General features: G+C 30.5%; 1 protein-coding gene and 1 long non-coding RNA gene across 2 annotated transcripts; one reads left to right on the top strand and one right to left on the bottom strand.

The window, feature by feature from the left end:
- Positions 1–894: 894 nt before the first annotated feature.
- On the bottom strand, positions 895–9469 carry LOC111704140 (uncharacterized). Its single transcript, XM_023476281.1, has 9 exons — positions 9387–9469; positions 7369–7464; positions 5205–5252; positions 4013–4050; positions 3586–3653; positions 2692–2742; positions 1633–1703; positions 1218–1289; positions 895–979 (listed from the first exon to the last, which is right to left on the bottom strand). Exons 1-9 carry the CDS (start codon positions 9419–9421, stop codon positions 961–963), a joined length of 498 nt encoding a protein of 165 aa, XP_023332049.1. The 5' UTR covers positions 9422–9469; the 3' UTR covers positions 895–960.
- Positions 5839–6261, top strand: LOC111704141 (uncharacterized). Its single transcript, XR_002765758.1, has 2 exons — positions 5839–5913; positions 6137–6261. It is a non-coding gene; the product is annotated as an uncharacterized LOC111704141 (long non-coding RNA).
- Positions 9470–20764: the final 11295 nt, after the last annotated feature.

Below are 20764 nucleotides of genomic sequence, written 5' to 3'. Positions count from 1 at the left end.
ACGACATTTGATGAACTCTTTCGATGTCTCCGTTATTAAGGGTTTCACTGTATGTTATTAGAACCTTGTTGCATAGTGGGCGTACAGTAGGGGGCTATCTTAATCTTGAAAATTTTGAAAATTAGAAACCAATTTAGTGCAACGCCTTTTATAAATACTATCATAAGATAAAAAGCAGGAATTTTCGATTTTGTAAAAATTTATTCAAAATACCTTTATATAACTATCGTTTATGTTTCAATTTTTAAAATCTTTTAGACTATATAATTTCGACAAGTTTGATTTCGTTTAATAATCTAAAATCTGGATAATAATCTTGACATTTCCGGTAATATTGACAGCACAAAAAAAAGGTAAATAACATTTGGGAAATGCCAGGACTATAGGGTAATGTGAATTGGGATTATTAGAATCATATATGTAAATGTAGCTTGATGAACAAATGCCGCAAATAGTTTCATTGATCTAAGACGACCATCTATGTCGTTTCGCTATTGTCATATTTTGTGGGACACCCTGTATTTGCTTTATAACAACATAAATCACACATAGGTTTGTTTAAATGTCGTCTTACTATTCCACAGTTTAAAATTGGTCTCACTTTATAAGTTAAGCAAATCAATGCTTTTTTTGTGTAACTGCAAAATTATATTATGTGTATAGTTATCAATATTCTTTGTGTTAATTTTTTATATCCTTGAAGTAAAAAAAATTCCCGGAGATTTAGAAGTCCTTTCAAAATGTCGTCTTATATCATAGAGCCTCTCATTAGAACAAGTGAAAAAGGTCATTGAACGTTCTAACTTCTATGTATTAAATGTAGGTTGACTCTTTTTTCCAAATATTTTAAAACAAGTTTAATCTCTAAATAATTCTTTCTCTTTTTAAGATTAATTTCTTTTATATTTGTATTTCGATGTATTCTATTGAACAAATTAATATAATACTTTATCGGAATTCTCAGTACTTCTTTCTGTATCTGAAAAAAAGAATACACATTTTAAATCAATTCAGTCTAAAGGAATTGCGTCTTTGTCACAAGCTCAAATTTTCTAATCTCTGTATAATTGCAACAGGAAAGTTGTAAACCTTTTATATTTTAAACTTTGATTATTTGATCAAAAACAAATCCAAAATTTGAAATACGACATTGGGTTGTTATATGACAATCAGAGTTTGTGGAAAAAAACTCAATTCTTCTTATTCTTGTACTTAACCTTTCCATACAAGCTTTTTCGTCCTGGTCATCCCATTCTAGCTTCTGCTTACTTCTTGCCGCAGTCAGCATCCTTAGTTGGAATATTGTTTAATGGAAAACACGAGAAAAAAATAATTTAAATAGAATGTAAGCATAATTTTAGGTAAGTGTGTTTATTTGTGGTTTCTTGCAAGTTTAAAAATGTAAGTATTTTCTTTGTGTATTTCAAATTGAAATTAATGCTGTTGAATTTTAAAGGAAAAAAATAAAATAATTTCAAAATTCTAAAAAGGTGTCTACAAAAGGAGAGATTTTTTTTTATGTTTTTACGTACAAAATTGTGCACTAAAATGTTCAGTAATAAAAAAAATCGCATTTGCTTTTAAAAATGTAATCAAATATTTAACCTAAAATAGAATAGAAAAACTATTAACCTGCTTCTCTCCTGCGCCTTCCTTTCTCCTGTATCTGTATTCCAATTTATCTCATCTCTACTACCTCTAATCTTTAATATTTATATTTCATATATATTTATATATTCATATTCGAATATGTGTATATATACAGATTCAGAGGGGGGGGGGGTTGGATCAGTGATATATGGTTTCCAGGGGGGTTTCAGTGCTAAGCATCCCTCCTCTTTGGAAAAGAAAAAAATCAAGCCACCGTGAACAAAATACTTTGTACGCCCCTGATAAAAATTTAAAAAGTGTGTCCCAAGAAAAACAAAACAATATTTGCGTACCACTTATGTTGATTCAAATTGTGTGTAGCACAAAAAATGAAGAACAGTTTAAAATTGACATTGACATTGTGGTAAGGAAAAGAAAACTTGTTATTGCATACAAATTGAATTTCAATTAGATTAGAATAAGCATAGATTATTTAAAATAAAAGATATGACCCTAGATGATAGACAAAATTTGATTATTGACTTGATAATATTGAAATTTGCGCACAAACACCATTTAAAAAATAGAAAAAACGTTTATTTAGAAAATAGCTGCGCATTTTTCAGAGTTGTTTAGAATATTTGCATTTTTTCAGACCCTAGTCAAATTCAATAATACGGTAAAATTCACAAGTATAAATTCAAACAAGCCAAAATGTAAAACTTTTAACTGTTTTGTCTTTCTTAATTTGTGTACAACTTAACTCTATTTCATATCAATCAATCGGATGTGTAAAATGTAAAATAGATTTTAAAAATGCCCAAAATTTTGAAAAATTTAATCATGTCTAAATTATAGATAAATACATTCATGAATAAATTGTAAATATATATTGAAAATAAATATAAAGATATTAAAGCTTTACAAATGTTGAAAAATAATATGCATTGAATAATGCATTGAATAATAACATACAGGGTTAGTTAAAAAAAGCGATTAGTGTCTTCTTGTTCAAAAATGTGTTCTTCTCAAAAGCAAAAGTTGTTTTGACTCAACCTGTTTTTACATAATTCTTTGTTCTAAATATATGCATTAATTTTCCTGAATATACTTTGCTCTATATGCTTGCTCCCTCTCGTCTTCCCAGTTTATCTTCAAATATAATTTATTATTTATGAAAATTCGATAAGTAAAACAGAAAAATCCGCGAAAATATAATGACGATTTTAGAGTTCATAGGTCATATTTCTAATAGGAAAGGGGGCGGCCCTAAAGCCAAATTATCTTATACTATTAAGAAATCAGTAAAATTTTAAGAAAACAGAAGGGTAAAACATTTCTGTTAAAATATCATCAAATTAATATTAAGTTGAAAAAGGTAGATACAATAGAAAACGGAAACTGTTTAAGTAACTGATATTTTTGGCTATTATTAACTTATTCACTTGAAAAACGAGTATAGTCGAATTACGATAGTAAACTTTACATTTTTTTATCTTAAAAAGTATTAGATATTAATTCAATCTGCAAATTCTGATTCTAATTACTTTGTAGAGAAACCACAGAAGATAATAATCAGTTTTCATAAATTAAAACATATTGATATCTTGTGGAAGACGAGTCCCAGCGGCCTCCTTACAACAGAGCCAGGAACAAAGGAAAGAGCTGGAAGAATTCTACGCTGCATAGACTCTAGTTGATTCATGTGATTTGATACCGATACGAATAGACTTGTTATTTCTTAGAATCAAATATATTCTGAAGTTAGACTCCTTGTGTTATTTGGAGACCGACGCTACGACCTCCATAATCTAATTTAAATTATGATAAAGATATATCAGAATATATTCATGTGCTCTAAAACAAATACAAATTTCGAAATCCGGTGCGCGATGTACTTATACAGTTAAACAAAGACGTGATTTCAATTCACTTTATTTCGATGATCACTGGATAGAAGCAAGCGCAACGAATATATGAATTTAAAAAAATGACCTGATTATCGGCATTTTGTTCAGTTTGTTCTCGAAACCTTTGTCTGACCAGCTGTTCTCCCATAAATTCTACGAATGGAGAAAATGTCATGAAAATCAGTTTTATTAAAGGAATTTGAGTCTTTGTTACAAATTCAAATATTCTAATTCCTAAATCTTTGCAACTTGATATTTCAAACTTAGATTATTTGATCTAATTCGCATTTGAAAATATCTAATTGGTCATTCACACCCCCTCAATTCGTGATAGGAATAAGCAAGAATTCATCTTAAAAATAAGTTAGACTCAAATTGTTATTGAGGTTTCAGGAAAGATTCCAAAAGTCCATCGAGACCAAATTGAACCGAATAAAAACTATCTCAACTTTCAATGAAATAGTCGGTTTAGAATGAAAACATCTCTTGTATGCACATGAAATGAAACTAACCTTCAAATTCGGCAGGAGCTTTTTCCTGGACCTGTTCCCTTTCAATGATAATAAATTTTTAAACGTTAAATTACAGATTTTAGAGACCGCAATTTAGGGTAATATAGTTGTCATTAAAATCTTCTATTACATATTTAATGAAAATGCGCTAATTTTTTTTCACGAAAACTTCACACAGTGGAATGCATTTATACTTCATTTTACTGTAAAAGCTTATATTTAACTGATTTTTTTTTCAGTGAATTATTCTTAACACCCCGTCTTTTGGAGATATCCTAGTAAAAAGGCAACAAAATATGGATTCTTAGCAAGCATTATTATCTTCGCTGACTTAAGCTAAAAATAAGTTTTTGCGTGTTTTTGCAATAAACTCTTAAAGTTTCAGCAAATACAAAATATAAACTTCATTTTGCAAAGTTGTAAAAACACAAAATGCCATTAAATGAATTTTAAGTTTATTGACAAAAACAAGTTTTAAATTCTTCACATAGTGCTTACTTGGTAACTGGGTTTTAAATGTTTAAATTGCAATATATTTTTTAGATTAAATCATAATTGTATTTTATTAATACGTAAAATACTATCGTATCGACATGAGACAACCAGGTGACCAATTTGCCAGTTATCCAATTTGCCAGTTCATTTTTTTTGCCAGTTGACAATTTGCCAGTTGAAGAAATTTCCCGTTGACAATTTTGCCAGTTAACAATTTGCCAGTTGACAATTTGTCAGTTGACAATTTTTCAGTTGTCAATTTGCCGGTTGACAGTTTTACAGTTTACCAGTTCACACTTTAACAGTTAACAATTTGCCATATTTTACTTGATTGCCACTCAAAAATTAAAAGCATTTCAAAATGTTATTTGATTTGAACTAACTTCAAGTGATTGATAAAAAGTACACATCTATAGTGAAGAAGATTTAAATAAATGCTGGACGAATATCAATCTTTTTGTTGTTGAATTATTCAAATATCTTTTAACGAAATGTAAAAGGCACTTTATCAAAAAACACCCCGTGCAGATATCTAAATAGTTAATAGTCAATAGGTTTCAGGATCTCACACCTTGGCGTGTCAGGCCTTGCAGAAATATTTTGAAGATTAATACTGCCTGAAAAAAATTTGAACTTGTACATTTTTTACAATAGGTTCCTGGATTTCATAAAATGTATATTTTAATATCATATATGCCTAATCCAGTCTCTATAACGCTCCTCTTCTGAATCATTCCATTCAAAACTGAAAGAAAAATAATATATTATCCATGTTTTTTGTGGTTTCTCTTCAAAAAGGACTTGCACATTTTTTTCTTATAAGAACCAATAAAGAAATGATCAAAAATAAACACTTTTTTATGAGAAAAACAACGTTTTTTACCGCAATATTGATCAGATTAATATTTCAAGGGTACCATTGTGAATTGGGCTGGGGCATTGACATTTTTGCATGGAGGGTCACTTGAAATTACATTCACAATAAGATGCCAAAATAACGATGCCAAAACTCTAACTTAGTTAATTTTTGTTTTTTAATTGAACCGCACGCGCCAAACTATAAAATAATTTAGGAAGACAATTTAACACAAACTTGTGAACCATATCCCATAAACTACCCTGTTGTAAAAGTCGTCTTTGACAAACTACATCTCCGTCAGACCTCCGTCCACTTTCTTCTCCAAACCAAATACTGTTCAAGGTTTCTGCATAAACGTAAACAAAATCCTCGTGCAACAATAAGATTTAAATTCGTCGAAATAGAAACAATTTAAGCTTAAAATTCAGTGAATCATTTGCAAACTAATAGTGAATTAATTTTCTACCAAATGAATATTTTTTTTCAGAAGTTAAATTGTTTATACTCCGGTTCCAACTACTATTCCCGCACTATACGACAATAGATCGTAAGTTTATGTTTGATTCACAACAGTACCCATTTAAAACATTTCATTTATTAATTCCCATCAGTACCTTAAAATATTTCTTGGTCGATTCACAACAGCACCTTTCCTTTTAAAATTCCTATTTATCAGTTTCAATAAACATTTAATTAGTTGTAATCAAATTGTTACTTTATTAACAATTATTGTTCACATTTATTCGTCAATAACAATTTGTATTTTGTAGGAAACCTCGTTACTGAAATATATTTTCACCAGAAGTTATCGTCTACGTATATGTGTGGGACTCCGCCTAGAGTTTGTAATTCTTGAGAAGCGCCTTTACCTTGGAGAATATATATCCCGTTCTTACTATTATTCTCCTACCTCCTGCTTCGAGTTGCATTGCTTTAGCTCCTATTTATCTCCATTTCGAGCCTATATCCTTTTGTTTGGTTCACAAAGATAGTTGAACTGAGTATACAGTGTTGTGGACAAATTCTTTAAGATTCATTTGAGACATATAAAGATCTGCAGTAAATCCTGAGTTTGAGCGCAAAGTCGACGTTCAAAATCGTACTTTTGGTTGGATACCTTTTCAGAATTGTTTTCTTTAAATTATAAATAACGAAGACAAAAAATGTAAACAAAATTCTACTGTAAACTAATTAGTTGTTCAGATTGAGAAAATAAAAATTAATCTCAAAAATAAGTAATCTTTTTCCATTATTAGTTTCTATAATCTCTGATTATTCACAAATATTTTCTGCAGATTTTCTGATATTTTCATTAAAAAAAGGTTAATTCTTGAGAAGCGCCTTTACCTTGGAGAATATATATCCCGTTCTTACTATTATTCTCCTACCTCCTGCTTCGAGTTGCATTGCTTTAGCTCCTATTTATCTCCATTTCGAGCCTATATCCTTTTGTTTGGTTCACAAAACTATGTTTCATTTTATAATCATAATTTCAGATTTTAATTGTCCAGATTTTTAGTTTTTAAAATTTTTAAATTTTATTCTTAAAAATTCATTTTATTTTTTTAAACATTTTATTAGACAATTTCTTACACAATAAAGGGGCACTTACAATCAGAACCAGCAAACTGTAGAATAGGAAGACGACATTACAGCAATAATTAATGACGATTAATTGTGGTGGATGTGAATGCGAAGCAAAAAGTTTTACTAGTTTATTAAATCACTTAGTAAGTGAAACGGGTCTGTTCACATCTGTTCTGAGTCTCATTATTATACTTTTTAAATAAAAATTTGAGTCTGAAAGTCGTTTTCCAATTCCATATACTTTTCTGTGCAATGCCATGAAAGGTGCAGCTGATTAAAGAATATATAACTGATAGAGAAAGTGATCTTTCATTTCTTCCACATAAGTAATCAGATAAAGTTTTTAAATGTATCGTTGTGAATCAGTCATTGTCATCTTTACATGGAGAATTAATTGAAATTAATTATGTCTGACCTCTCACTGTCTGTCTGCTGGTTTGTGTGTTTGTCCAATTCTATTTCAACCCCCGCTACTTCTCCGGCCATTGTTGCACCTAGTTGCGCCATACAACTTCAATCCGAAATATTTGAATAGTTTTCAAAAATTTTGTTTTAACTGGATTTAAAGGGACAGCTTGTGAAAAGATATTGCATAGATTTTTGCACAAACGGCTATAAAGGGAATTGGCGTATTTTTAGTTTTCCTTGAGTACAGTTTTTCAAAATGTTGACAATATTTCTGCATATTTAAATTTGCTGGATCAGGGGCTTTTCGAAGATGTATAATTTATCATAGTTCGCGCACTTTCCATCATTTTTTGCTAAATAACCTAATTTTGCAACAAATATTTGCAAATTTGCAAATTTGTAAATTATTTTTGAAGATTATTGAAGTAAAGCTCAAGGGCTTGCCAAACATGTATCAAATATTTTAGATTTGTATCACAAAAAGGATATCGTGGGGGGGGGGTCCCCCAGATTATTTTCGATAAGTTAGACATCAGCCTGAATAGGGTTAAAGGGACTGTAAGCGTAATGTTAAGTAACCCTCCGGCCTCAATGCACAAGCATGGCAATGAATGATTCAGTGATTGTTTGCGATTGTTGTTAACTGCTGGAAAAAGCAGAGACCTTATCAGAATTAAACATATCTTTAAACCAAGAACGACGACAATACCTTCCACAATATTGACCAGTTAATGTTTAAGGATACCGTTGTGAATCAGGAAATGACATCTGTCAATGAACGGTCTCTTAAAGGTATGCACAGTCCCCTTTAAGCCAATAAAATTGAAAATTATTTAATCTGACAAACTTTTAAAATGAATAATTTGTAAAATTATGAAAATTATTAATTAAGTTTCTAATCAAAACATTCTTACACAATTTATCGATAGTCTGGTTCATCTATTTGAATATTTACACACGATACAATACCTTTTGCATTTAAGATCAGAATAAGAACGAAAAATATTAACAACATACAGGGTGTCCCACGAAACATGACAGTTTGTAAATAGTTACGAATGTCGTCTTCCATAATTTTTTAAGCTGTTTAATACCAAAGATAGTAATAAATATAATATATAGGAGTCATATTATAGTAAAATTAACCTCAAAGTAAAATATATTTGAGCAAACGATTTTTAAACAAAATAAACTGCAAACAGCCTTTAATATCTAATACAGTATATGGAAGACGATATTCAAAACTATTTACCAACTGTCATGCCTCGTGGGACACCCTGTATAGCCGTTATTGTATAGTCGTTAGCTTTATTGAAAGGACTTTAATATCAAGTGACCCTACACCCACACGTCCGATTCACAATGGTAATATTGAAACATGTATCTGCCTGAAAATGTAGATGATATTGTCGTTTTTTTAATAATTTCTTACATGTTCCTGTAGTTTACAAAGTTATTTTCATTCTTGAAATTACAAAGCTTTAAAGGGTACCATTGAGAATTGGGCATACGAAGTTACAATTACAATCAGTTTTAGCAAAAACCCCACCAGATATAATCACTAACAGTTTACGGGCCTCAGGAACATCTTTTTTGGTTTCATTCCAAATATTTAGCTATTAATATATATATTATATATTATTATACTTTAATATTATAAGAATTTTAGGGAAACAATCTCTTTCTATCTTCAAATGACAGCTTCAAATTTTCATAATTCAAGTAACATAATTTTTAAATTCACCAATTCTTTGTAAAATTATCATATATTGCGCAATTTATTGCTAAATATGTTAAATAAGTATAGCAAAATATGTAACTGAGTTTTTTAGTTTTGAATTTCGCAACAAAAAAAACAGAGTTTAGAGTTTTTCAAAACTTTATGTAACGTCGTTTGTAAGCATTACTATTTTACAAAAATACCCTCCCCCCCAATATTTTGGTTTCGGAGAAGAATGTAGTTATAGCGAGTATTATATAGGGTGTAGCGAGTAGAAGAATAAACAAATTCAGTTCATAATATTCCTTATTCCACTAGCAATAGATTTATTTGCAGACATTTTATTAACTTAAGTGATTCTGAAACAGAAAAATAAATAAACTGCTAGGTCAAAAGATCAAATTATTTATTTTTCATGATTAACTAGCTGAAGTGCCCGGTGTTGCCCGTGGAATTTTCAAAAAAAATGAAGAAAAAATATTGAAAAAACATTTACATCTGAAAAAAATATAATTTTCTAGCCTTTGTTAAACATCCCCCGGCTTTAAATATAAGCCCTTTGGCCAGCTATGTATGCTAAGCTAAATATATATATATGAGTGAAAAAGCTTTATTATATAGTTTAAGAGAAATGAATATTTTGATATTTTCACTTTGAAATTTTTACTCAAACTGAAGTTAAACAAAGGAAAGTAAATTTGCAGATGTTGAAATAGATTTAAGATGAAGTTGTAAACAGAAAGCTGGAAAGATAGATAGATATAAAGGGAAGTTTATAAAAAGCAGATGTAAACAAAGATAGATAGATAAACATTCCAGAATGTTTGAAAGTTGACCGGCTCATGGTAAAAAGCTACACATGTCTATCCCACAAACGTCGATCCCACAAACGTCGATCCAACAAACGTCGATTCCATAAAAGTCGATCCCACAAACGTCGATTCCCTCAAACGTCCAGAAACATCGATTCCCACAAACGTCGATCCCACAAACAACTTTACTACAAAGGTCGATTTAAAAAACTCCGATCCCACAAACTTTAATTCTTGCAAACATCGTTCCCACAAACGTCGTTCCTACAAAGGTCAATTTAACAAACGTCGATCCCAAAAATGTCGGACAATAAAAACATTAGACATAACACAAATCGATCTTACAACATTAGACAAGTACAAACATCAGACCACTTCAATCATCGGACCAGTGCAAACGTCTGATGTTCAACACGTCGGACTAATGCAAACGTCAGCAGTACAAATGTAAGACCTGCACAAACGTCAGAAGTAAACCACGTCAGACCTATACTTATGTCGGATCAGTACAATTGTCAAATCAGTGCAAATGCCAGAGTAGTACAGTACAAACGTCGAACCAGTTCAGACGATGAACCAGTTCAGTCGACGACGGATCAGTGCAAACGTCAAACCGGTGCAAACTTCAGACATATTTATAACACACGTCTTACTGATACAAACACGTTAAAAGTTTTTTCTGATCCATTGAATGACTTTAATATTAATAATGATGATTTTACGCATTTTCTACTGCAGAAAACACACAGGATTTTTTTAATAAAACGCTTTTAAACTTTGAATAAAAGTTTCAAGAGAACCCTTTAAAATCGGGCATTGATATCTCTGTATGAAAGGTACTTCAGAGTTATGCTCACAATCTCTTCAGCAAAGTCCATATTAACATATGTAAGCCATCATTATCTTAGATAAATTATATCCGTTCATGATTATAATACATTTTACTTAATTCACCAAATCGTGGACAAAGAAAAAATTAAAGAGAACTAACGGCTTTTCTGAATACGTCTACTTTTTGTGGTTTGAACCAAACATAAAATTATAAAGTTTATTGCATTTACTTATATATTTTGACGTGTGCTAAATCTGCGTAAAGTATACGCTTACAATCACTATGTTTATAAAGCGATAAACTTAATGATAAAACGACAGTACATTGTACCCTACATCATTGAATTTACTTTACCTTGAATTGTGAGAAAATTTGACCAAATAAATCTAAACCTCTATCTATCTTTAAACAATTCTATCTATCTATCTATACATTGAATAGCTGTGTGTAAACTAATATCAAACTCTATCTATTTATCTAAGATTGTCCAAAACCACAAAAATTTCGATTGTTCTTAACTCCTAAATAGAGCAATATTGGAATTTAATTGCTTTGCACAGACATAGAGATGGAAAAATAGATTTGCAGGAATTTTTTTGCTTTACAGAGACATAGAGATGGAAAAAAGAGATCTGCAGTAAGGTAGTTGCTTTACAGAGACATGGAGATGGAAAAAGAGATCAGCAGGAATTTAGTTGCTTTGCACAGACATAGAGATGGAAAAAGAGATCTGCAGGAATTTGGTTGCTTTACAGAGACATAGAGATGGAAAAAAGAGATTTGCAGAAAGGTAGTTGCTTTACAGAGACATAGATCTGCATAAATTCAGTTTATTGCACAGACAAATAGATAGAAAAAGGAGATCTGCAGGAATTTATTTGCTTTGCACAGACATAGAGAAATAAGAAATAAGATATCAATATTGATTCAATAGTTTAATGATTACAGAGCCTAAATCTTAAGAATTCGCTATAAATATATTTGGTACCAGAGGTTGAAACTTTTGTGTAAAGAATCTTACATAATGAAGGCTTGATCTTGATATCCAATATTTTAAATATGAGGATTATTGGTTAATCCCCCAATCAAGTTATGCCTGCATGGTATGAACAAAAAAATTGTTGGATAAACATTATTGAAACAATAAAAATACCAATTGCAATATGATATTTAAAACATTTCATTTGACTTAGTCAAATAACTGTATTTTTTTCTGAGCTGGGAACTGTATAATTAATTGGATATAGCCCTTAATCCCGATTGCTCTGATTATCTTTTTTATATCCTGCTTAATCCAGTAGTTTTCGCTCTTTTTGGATCATTATAAGATTCGGACTAATAAGAGTTCTCTATTTAAATGGTGCGTAAAGTTTCAAATTTCCCGGCTTCTGATTAGCTGTTCGGGTATCTGCATATACTTCTCAATAGATTAAATTTTATACACTTTTCAGGGTACAAGCTAAAGATTAATTTAATCTTGGGATTAATAAAAATAGAAGATCATATTATTGATCTATATATTCACCAAATCTAACAGAGATGAATTATAAAAACCATGACTAGAGTTATCTATGTATTCCTTTTCTTTAGATATTTTAATAGAGATATATAGAGTTCATTTCCTGTCTGGGCTAGCTGGAACCCACTCCTCTTGGCGAATAACAATACTGCTACGTGTAAGTTTTAATCAAATAGATTGTCAAGTACAATAGATGGCAACGTAAAATTTGTACACTCTCAGTACAGCTGTATCAACTTAATATTAGTGATAATTTTAGATATAAGAGTTTATCTTACAGAAAAATAAGTTTAATTCATGTGCTCTTTATTTTCTGTTTTTTCTCTTTTTTACTTAATCTTTGAAAACATGTCACCTAATGTGAGAAAATATTGTTTTCCTTGTTATATTTGACACTTGTGACGTCGTATATAAATGGTTCTATTCTCTGTTGCCACCTAGCTATTGTACTTGATAATCTATTTGTTTTTAATTAATATTCCACAGTATAGGTCACTGAGTCTGTAGAAAGCTGAAAGAAAACAGGATTCTGCTAGCTCTCTTTTACAGGGTTCAAGCTTGAACAACTCAAACTAGATGTAAACAAGGAGATGCTAGCACCTCTTGTATGAGAAATGTTTTTAAAATCTACATCTACCTGATTCCGCATGTACTCAAGTACACCTACATTCTCTATTCATTATGACTCTATTGATATTTTAAACAATAGCGTTGATAATTATAGTTTTGAATATATTTACCAATTCCTTATTATGTAGCTGATGAATGTTAGCTTGAGGGTTTTGCATTGGTCACTGGTCAGTAAATGGTAAATGACGCAAATTTGATGCCTCTTTAATTTTATTGAAAACCACCTTTTTTTCCCTAATGTTTGATGATACAGGGCTACCCACAATGAATTAGACTTCAGAGACGACTGTGCGGAATTTATACTGTTTGTTACCTGATATTTATGATTCACTGCTATGGTAAACTTGTTACATTCTTTGACAGTCAATAAATAAGCCATTAAATAAGCCACATTTATAGCAGAAGACTTTATCAACTCCTGGCCAATGCGTCATATATAGAGTAAGAGTTTAAAATCGTATTTACAGTGTAAACCTGTAGGTTTTGTAAATATGAGGAATGTATATCAGAGCTCAGCGCATTTACTTAGAATAATTGTTATTTCATCAAATGAAACAATTCCAGCTGATAAGAAGTCGAGTATAAATATATAAAAATTAATTGGATTGGAAAGATTTAAAGAAAAATTATGATAGTGAACTTATATAATTTGTAATTATCAGTTTGTTTTTGGTTTAGTCTTGTATAGAACATAAACACCGAGCAAAATCCCAGTCATGACAAGATACAAAATCATGGTTTTAATAACCTTGATTCGGGCTGTTCCACGACCAGACAACAACATAACTTAGATTTTTTTCTTTAAAATTAAAATGGTTTTTAATAACCTTCCCCCCGGAGAAATTATAATACAAATGGAGCATCATTAATATTTCGATTGGTTGTAATTTAAACAATAACCCTCAATGACCTTGATACCAAAGAGAAAATATTTATCATAATAAATTAGATTCTTTTTCATTATTGTCAAAATTACACATTATCTTTTAAGTTCAGAACTTTATGTTCTTTTCTAATTTTATGTGTACTTATCTACTTATATACAGGGTGTCCCACGAAACATGACAGCTGGTAAATAGTTATGAACGTCGTCTTCCCTATACTGTATAAGATATTAAAGGCTTTTTGCAGTTTATTTCGTTACGAAAAATCTTTTGTTTAAATATATTTTACTTTGAAATCAATGTTACTGTAACATGACTCCCATAAAATATTTTTATTATTGTATTTGGTATCAAACAACTTATCTAATTATGGAAGAAGACATTCTAAGCTATTTACCAAGTGTCATGTTTCTTGGGACACCCTGTATTTGTTCTCATTTAATACATCTATTTAAATAAGGTGGAATCTTTTTGTCTGTGGGTGTCTGTTTATTTTTGTGGATTTCTGGTCATAAAACATGAGACCCTTGTCCGATTTGCCTCGAATTTTGATTGGGAACCTCGTTAAAACACTTGGTTTTAAAGCTCTTAGTTGATTGGGATGATTTTTTTAGCTAATTGCAAAAGGTGGGTTCCAAAGCTAGTATATATATTTACATATATATAAAAATATATTTACAAAAAAAATTTTGTTATAAGTAGGTTTTTTTTTAAATTTTTGTCTATAAATTATGTGTTCTTAATTCTTTAAATATCCTATTAAAACGTGCCTGTCTGTTTTATTTGGAAAAAATGGAAATACTGAGATAATCCGTAAAAAGTCATAAAGTTCTAAATATTTTTATTTACATTTGTTGTTGTAATTATATATTATAAATTACAAATCCATCTTGTTTCCTGAGTTTGTAGAGGTGTAAAGATTTAAAATCTAAGGGTGGAAGTATACCATGGTACATGACACTTCAATATAAAGACCTTGGCCATAGTTATGATGCAACATAACGATAACAGGGGTAAACCTGTATTCTGAGACAAACAACAAAATTACAAATTAAATCCGACTATTTCTCAAATTTTTAATGTTTTTGACCTGTAAATAAAAAAATTATAAAGTTTTTGTGAAAAGAATGACCCCTGTTCTTATTATGGTATCACGTTTACTAGATCAATGGATAATTTTACCTCTCTTGCAGTCCTGGGTCCGCCCTCAAGGTTTACCCCTTTTCCCAATATATATTGGATTAGTTTTATCTGCATATTAATTTGCAAGTTAAACTATACTAGATGTATGATATATTAAAAAATTGTCCCGTTTTATTTTGCTGGATATTAGCTTTAGAAACTAGCGCTGACGTTTTTAATAGCCATCATTTTAGCCAGTATTTTTAGAAAGAAAACTCTATAGTTTGCTATATCATAATCTTAGCAACTTAACAGTTTAAACTGTAATAATTCAAATTTTGGCTATTTAACTGAATTCATAATTTTAAATATTTATGAACAACCACATTAGATTACAAAGAGTAAAACATTAGAATTTATGATGAGTGATCATTTTCTTTGATAAAACGATTGATCTTATTTACTAATTTTAATCCGCAAATGCCAGAGCATTGCCATTTGGAATCACAAGGAGATGCTTCTTTCCATGCCTAAAGCTAAAAAAGGAGTGGTTGGCAATATCCTGGCCAAATTATTTGATCTAACAGAATTCATAAATTGAAATAAACGGACGCAGTTTTTCTTTTTCTGGTATCGTTCAGAAAAAAATGATTGATGGATCCGAACGTCTTAAGGATAGTTCAGATAAATAGGTTTTTTATATAACGATCATTATTATCATTGAACGAACAAATTTTCCGAATAATTTGAATAAACGGCCGTTTTTTTTTTTACTGAAAGAACAATTTTTTCGAACAAAATTTTAAAAATACCATAATTCGTTTTCTTATTGAATGATTATTTAGTAGAATTTTTAAATTAACGACATGTTTTTTACTGCACATTCGATTATATGGTTTATGCGATTTCACGAACGATATACAAACGAAAAAAACCAACAAAAAAAACCGAATGGTTACTAAAAGTTGTAAAATGACCAATATATTCAGGAAATTGGAGGAGACTCTGCATTTCCAATAAATCTATAGAACTCAATATCTAAAGCCTGTTACTTACAAAAACTGTAAGTCGTAAAAAGTTGAAAGTACAAAATTATAAGAAAAACATAATTTTTGACTCTTAATTTAAAAAAAAATTGTGCAATGGCCACTGGCCAAGTAAGTCTAAAGAAATTGAGTTTTTGCCACAAACTCTGATTTTTAAATCTCTATATCTATGCAGCAGCTGATTTCGTAGACCTTTAATATTTCAAACTATGATTGTTCTTGTAGTTTAGTTGTAGTTGATAGTTTAAGTTTGAAATATGAAAGGTTTACACAATCAGGGATTAGCAAATTTAGGCCTAGGTGGCAAAACCTCAATCCCTTTTGACAAAGATATGACCTATTGCGTACAAGTCGAAATTAAAGGTTGGTAAAAGATGCATATAATTTGAGGCAAATATAAGGCACAGCTGATTTTGTTATGAACAGTGTAAATTATTTGAATAATTTGACGTGTGTGATAAGAAGTATATGTAGAAATAGTATTGAATGAAAACTAGGATTGCCTATAAGATTTCGTTGCGCGGAATTGTTCAAAATTGCGCAAAATTGCGTGGAATCGCGCTAAATTATATGGATCGCGTTGCGTGCAAGTAAAGTCTTTATGCGTTGAAAACCCTAATAAAAACTAGATAAAAGAAAATAATATGATTTTGAATTCTACTTAATCAAGAACTTAATGACCCAAAAACTAAAATAATAATTATTGAAAAGCTTTTTTTGACCTTGACATTTTTATGAAAACATTTTATTTGCCTTTTTAGCTCATACATGAGTCAAGTGTGATAAACCTTATCTCAAGATAATAAATAAACTAAATGTGTCAAAAAGTAAACTTGAAAATATCGGCGAAAGTAACATTTTGAAGAAATTTACAATCTTGTGAAAATAAATGCTTAAAGGGAGTGTAACTACAAGGATGGCAAAGCCCGTCTTATAAAGATACCCTTACCATGCTTTGTATAATCAAGTTTGAATGTTTACCATTTTTTAAATTGATTATTTTCAACTGTAGTTTCTCTATAAATGTCAACCGCATGAAAAGCAGCATATTGGAATCATCACATTAAATACTTTTTAAGAGAAAAACGACAATATCTCTTACATTACTGATCAGATAAAGGTTTCAACTATACCATGTGAATCTGACATTGCCATATTTGCAAGGAGATTGGAGGGTCAATTACGCTTACTCCTTAACCTTATAAAGACTGGTGTGTCTATGTATAGACGGGGGGAGGGGGGGATAGGTTTATGGTTGAAATGCATGTTCATAGCCCAAATTTTTAAGGCCAGCTCCCTGAATAAAAAAAAATTGGTCGATAACTTTTATAGTTTGGGTTGAAAAAAATTCCAAAAGGTGAAAAAAAATTATTTAAAATAATTTAAAAAAAAATGTAACTCATGTTTCTACATCCATTTTTCAGGGGCTTTTCAAAAATATAGTTTTTAGATCTTCAGCTTTAGTCATAAAAAAGTTATGTGCTATTTTAGATTTTTTTTCACAGACCGGACTTTTTACCAGCCTGTACCCTACCCTATGCATTTAAAAAAATTCGAAATCCGTAAAATTTCTATTTATTAAAAGTCAAAAAAATTTCGGGGATAATGTCAAAGATGATAGTGCTAGGGCAAAAAACTAGAGGGGGCGGCAAACGCCCCCCCCCCTTGTCTCCCCCCCCCAGCCTGTTAAGGGTTAAGAGTTAAACAGCTTTGCTTCTATTATTAGGAAGATGTTAGTGTAATATGAACAACGGGAGAAAGACCAACCATAACAATTTATCGTCCGAGCCACATTCTTCTCATTTTCTCGTCCGAGCCACCTCGAAATCCTCGTCTTTCAATATTGTTTTTCCAAGTGTCTAATCCTACCAGATAAAACTATTGTTTAAGAAAATTTTAATTGAATTAAAAATGTTCACCTTTTTTACGTCCATTTTCAGATATTCCTATTGTGGAATTTGCCGCAAATAATTCCGAGTTTTTAGAACTTATATATTTTTTTGTTAATAAAAGTGAAAACCATAAAATTTTCCGGGTGGTTCCATTGGAAAAAATGATAGGCAGAGGTATGCCGAATATTTTGCTATTTAATTTATATCGCGAAGGTTAGCCATTACGGAGGCAGAAGAGATTTAAGTTTTACCTGAATAAAGTTTGTCATCATTCTCATGGGTTTGAAGTTTCCAAGATGATTGCAATCATTGCAATCATCCATATTTTAAGCTCTAATGTGGCCAGATTTTTATGAAAAATTTCATTCTCGAGAATTGGAAACTTTTGAATATGCGACGAGGATTCCGAGGTGGCTAGGACAAGAAAATGAGGAGAATGTGGTGACTCGGACTAAAAAATGTTGTGGGAAGGCCTTCCTTCCCTCTATAAACAGTCACATTATAATAAAAGATTCCTTTTTGTTATTTTTGTGACTTTTAGAATCAGCAATTTTTTTTATTTTGTTATGCATTTTATCCTAAATAATTTCCCCGCAGAATTGCAATATTAGAAATATTTTTGGCTTTTTAGTAAACAATGAATTATGTATTTAAATATAATATTAAAAACTAGATGGACAACCCGGCGTTGACCAGGTTTATATTTTTTAGCCTAATGAGCTATTCTCCCCTTGGGGTACCAATATGGGTTCTCCCAAAAAATGTCAGCAAATTTAGCTTTGCTGTTTTATGACTTTTTATAGTCCAAAGAACATAAGGCATAGCAATTGTGCAGTGTAAATAGACCCATTTTACTCAACAAATGATTAAATAACTTAATTGTATAAATAACTATGAAAAACTGAGACTGCTCTGATTATTGCTTTATAGTTTTAAACATAAATTCTTCAATAAGAATTTATCAAGTTTAAAGAATAAAAATTTAAAATGTGAAAGATGAAAATATAAAAGAACGAATGTAGCAAATGCCGTACTCTTAAAAGTTCCTCCCCCACCTGCCTCTAAATGCCACACAGCCACACATTCGTAGTTTATCAATCTAGCTACCACCCAGGTAACAAAAGTGAGGAATTTCTCCAAGTTTTCCGGTTTTGGTGACTTGCTTTGATGAAATTCTGGGGAATTTTCTGGAATATTTCTCCAGAAATTCCTGCGAATTTTTTAAAGAATATTTCCGGAATATGAGAACTTCACAGGACTTAGTCACCAATTTTACAGATTTTTTGAAGAACTGAACCAGAGACATTAGTCTCAAGAAATTCATGAAAATTTTTAGGAATTTTTCTCTAGAAATTCCTCAAAATATTTCTTCGAAAATTCCTGAGAAATTTTTTGGATTTTATCACCAATTTTACAGAATTTCCAAGCTCTACTTTTCTCCAATAGGTGTCTCTGAGGTTCCCTTCTATTATACAGATAATTTACTTTAGAACCATCTTTTAAGAAAAATATTTTGGAAAAATTGTAAATTTTTTTTCATTTTTTCTTGATTTTTCAGTTTACTGAAAAAAATACATGACAACTTCAGTGAGATCAACAGCGACTATAACGTTCTGAAATAGGAAGATGGTTGGAGGGTCAATATAGATAATTGTTAAGATATTCAGTACTATTGGGTCTAAGTCTTGGTTAGTGAATTTACTCAGGAATATACTGAGAAACTCTTGAGAAAATCTTGGGAATAGTTCCCAGGAATTGGTTAGGAAGAACTTTTCTCTGGAAATTGCCAAAAATTTCCACATTTTTTGTCAATATTTTTTCCGGTTATTCTCCAAAATTGGTAACGAAAAATTCCCTGGAATTGGTAACAAGAAATTCCTTGGATAGGGTTATGAGAAATTCCTCTGAATGGGTTACAAGAAATTCTTCAGAACTGGTAATGAGAATTTTTAAAGTGAAAACGCAGCGAACTCCGGTGGGCGGTTGGCTCAATTCCAATATTTATTACCCCTCGCTTACATTCCCTTTCTTTACAAATGTAAATTTGTGAATAAACATGGTAGAGCATAAAACTGTTGATGCAGAACGATGTAGAGGGAATATATGCTTCTATTTACAAGGTAACCGTAACCTTCAGACTTCAGGAAATTCAATGTTAATAAATCAATTATTATATCAACTAATAAATAATAATAAATCAATTATTATATCAACTAATAAATATTACTTAATCAATGTATCTACAGATATATCTGTTACTTTATAACTCTATTATGTTTTAATAAAATGTTATTGTGAGCTAAGTGACATTTTTATATATATAAAGTATTAATTGTTACACGTCTTTTTTTAACTTCAAGTTTGCATGTAAGAAAAGAGACTCTTCTTATCTAAGCTGTTTAAAAGGTTTATGTAAATCAAAATTGAAATCGAAAGTCTCCTTATTTGATACTATGCTGAATGGCCCGCTGTTGCCCGTGGGAAAAAAATAAATAAAAAAACTGTTTTGAAAAAAATTGTTGATTGTTTTTAGCTTATAAAATTCCCCGGGCACCCATAAGTGTCCACAAAAAATTCAGCCTATTCGGTTCAGCCGTTTTACCGGCTATAGGCAACATATATCTCCTACCACCACCGCTGTACTAAAAACAATTTCTATTTTTCCACATTTTCCATGTCTTTCTGTGCAAATCAAATTTGCATTATTTAAAGAATAATGAAAATAACCTAAATTCTTTGAACAAGGTAAAATTCAAATATTGGATGAAATTGAGTACCTTCCATTAGAAATATCTATATTCTATAATATAAAATATATTTTTTTGTATTAATTCCAAATGATGCTTTTTGTAATAAAGCGAGCCTAGGTGCTTGTTAGCGCTCAGTTACCTGTGTATAAACCTAGCGTTAGATGAATTGAATGAGAAACCACTGGTTGAAGGAGAG

This window comes from Eurytemora carolleeae, unplaced genomic scaffold, assembly GCF_000591075.1.
Source record: "Eurytemora carolleeae unplaced genomic scaffold, Eaff_2.0 scaffold308, whole genome shotgun sequence".
In the NCBI taxonomy this organism is placed as follows: domain Eukaryota; kingdom Metazoa; phylum Arthropoda; class Copepoda; order Calanoida; family Temoridae; genus Eurytemora; species Eurytemora carolleeae.
Note: the sequence above shows the minus strand (reverse complement) of the source record. Positions and strands in the feature narration are given on the sequence as shown.

What these genes read in the sequence shown, in the direction of transcription:
- LOC111704140 (XM_023476281.1), bottom strand. Translation starts at nt 9,421, where the DNA reads ATGTCTGCAAATAAATCTATTGCTAGTGGAATAAG. An exon ending in ATAGAGCAAAGTATATTCAG is followed by an intron (nt 1,704 to 2,691) that starts GAAAATTAATGC and finishes TAAATATTAAAG; the next exon opens with ATTAGAGGTAGTAGAGATGA. An exon ending in AAGGCGCAGGAGAGAAGCAG is followed by an intron (nt 1,290 to 1,632) that starts GTTAATAGTTTT and finishes ATTCCAACTAAG; the next exon opens with GATGCTGACTGCGGCAAGAA.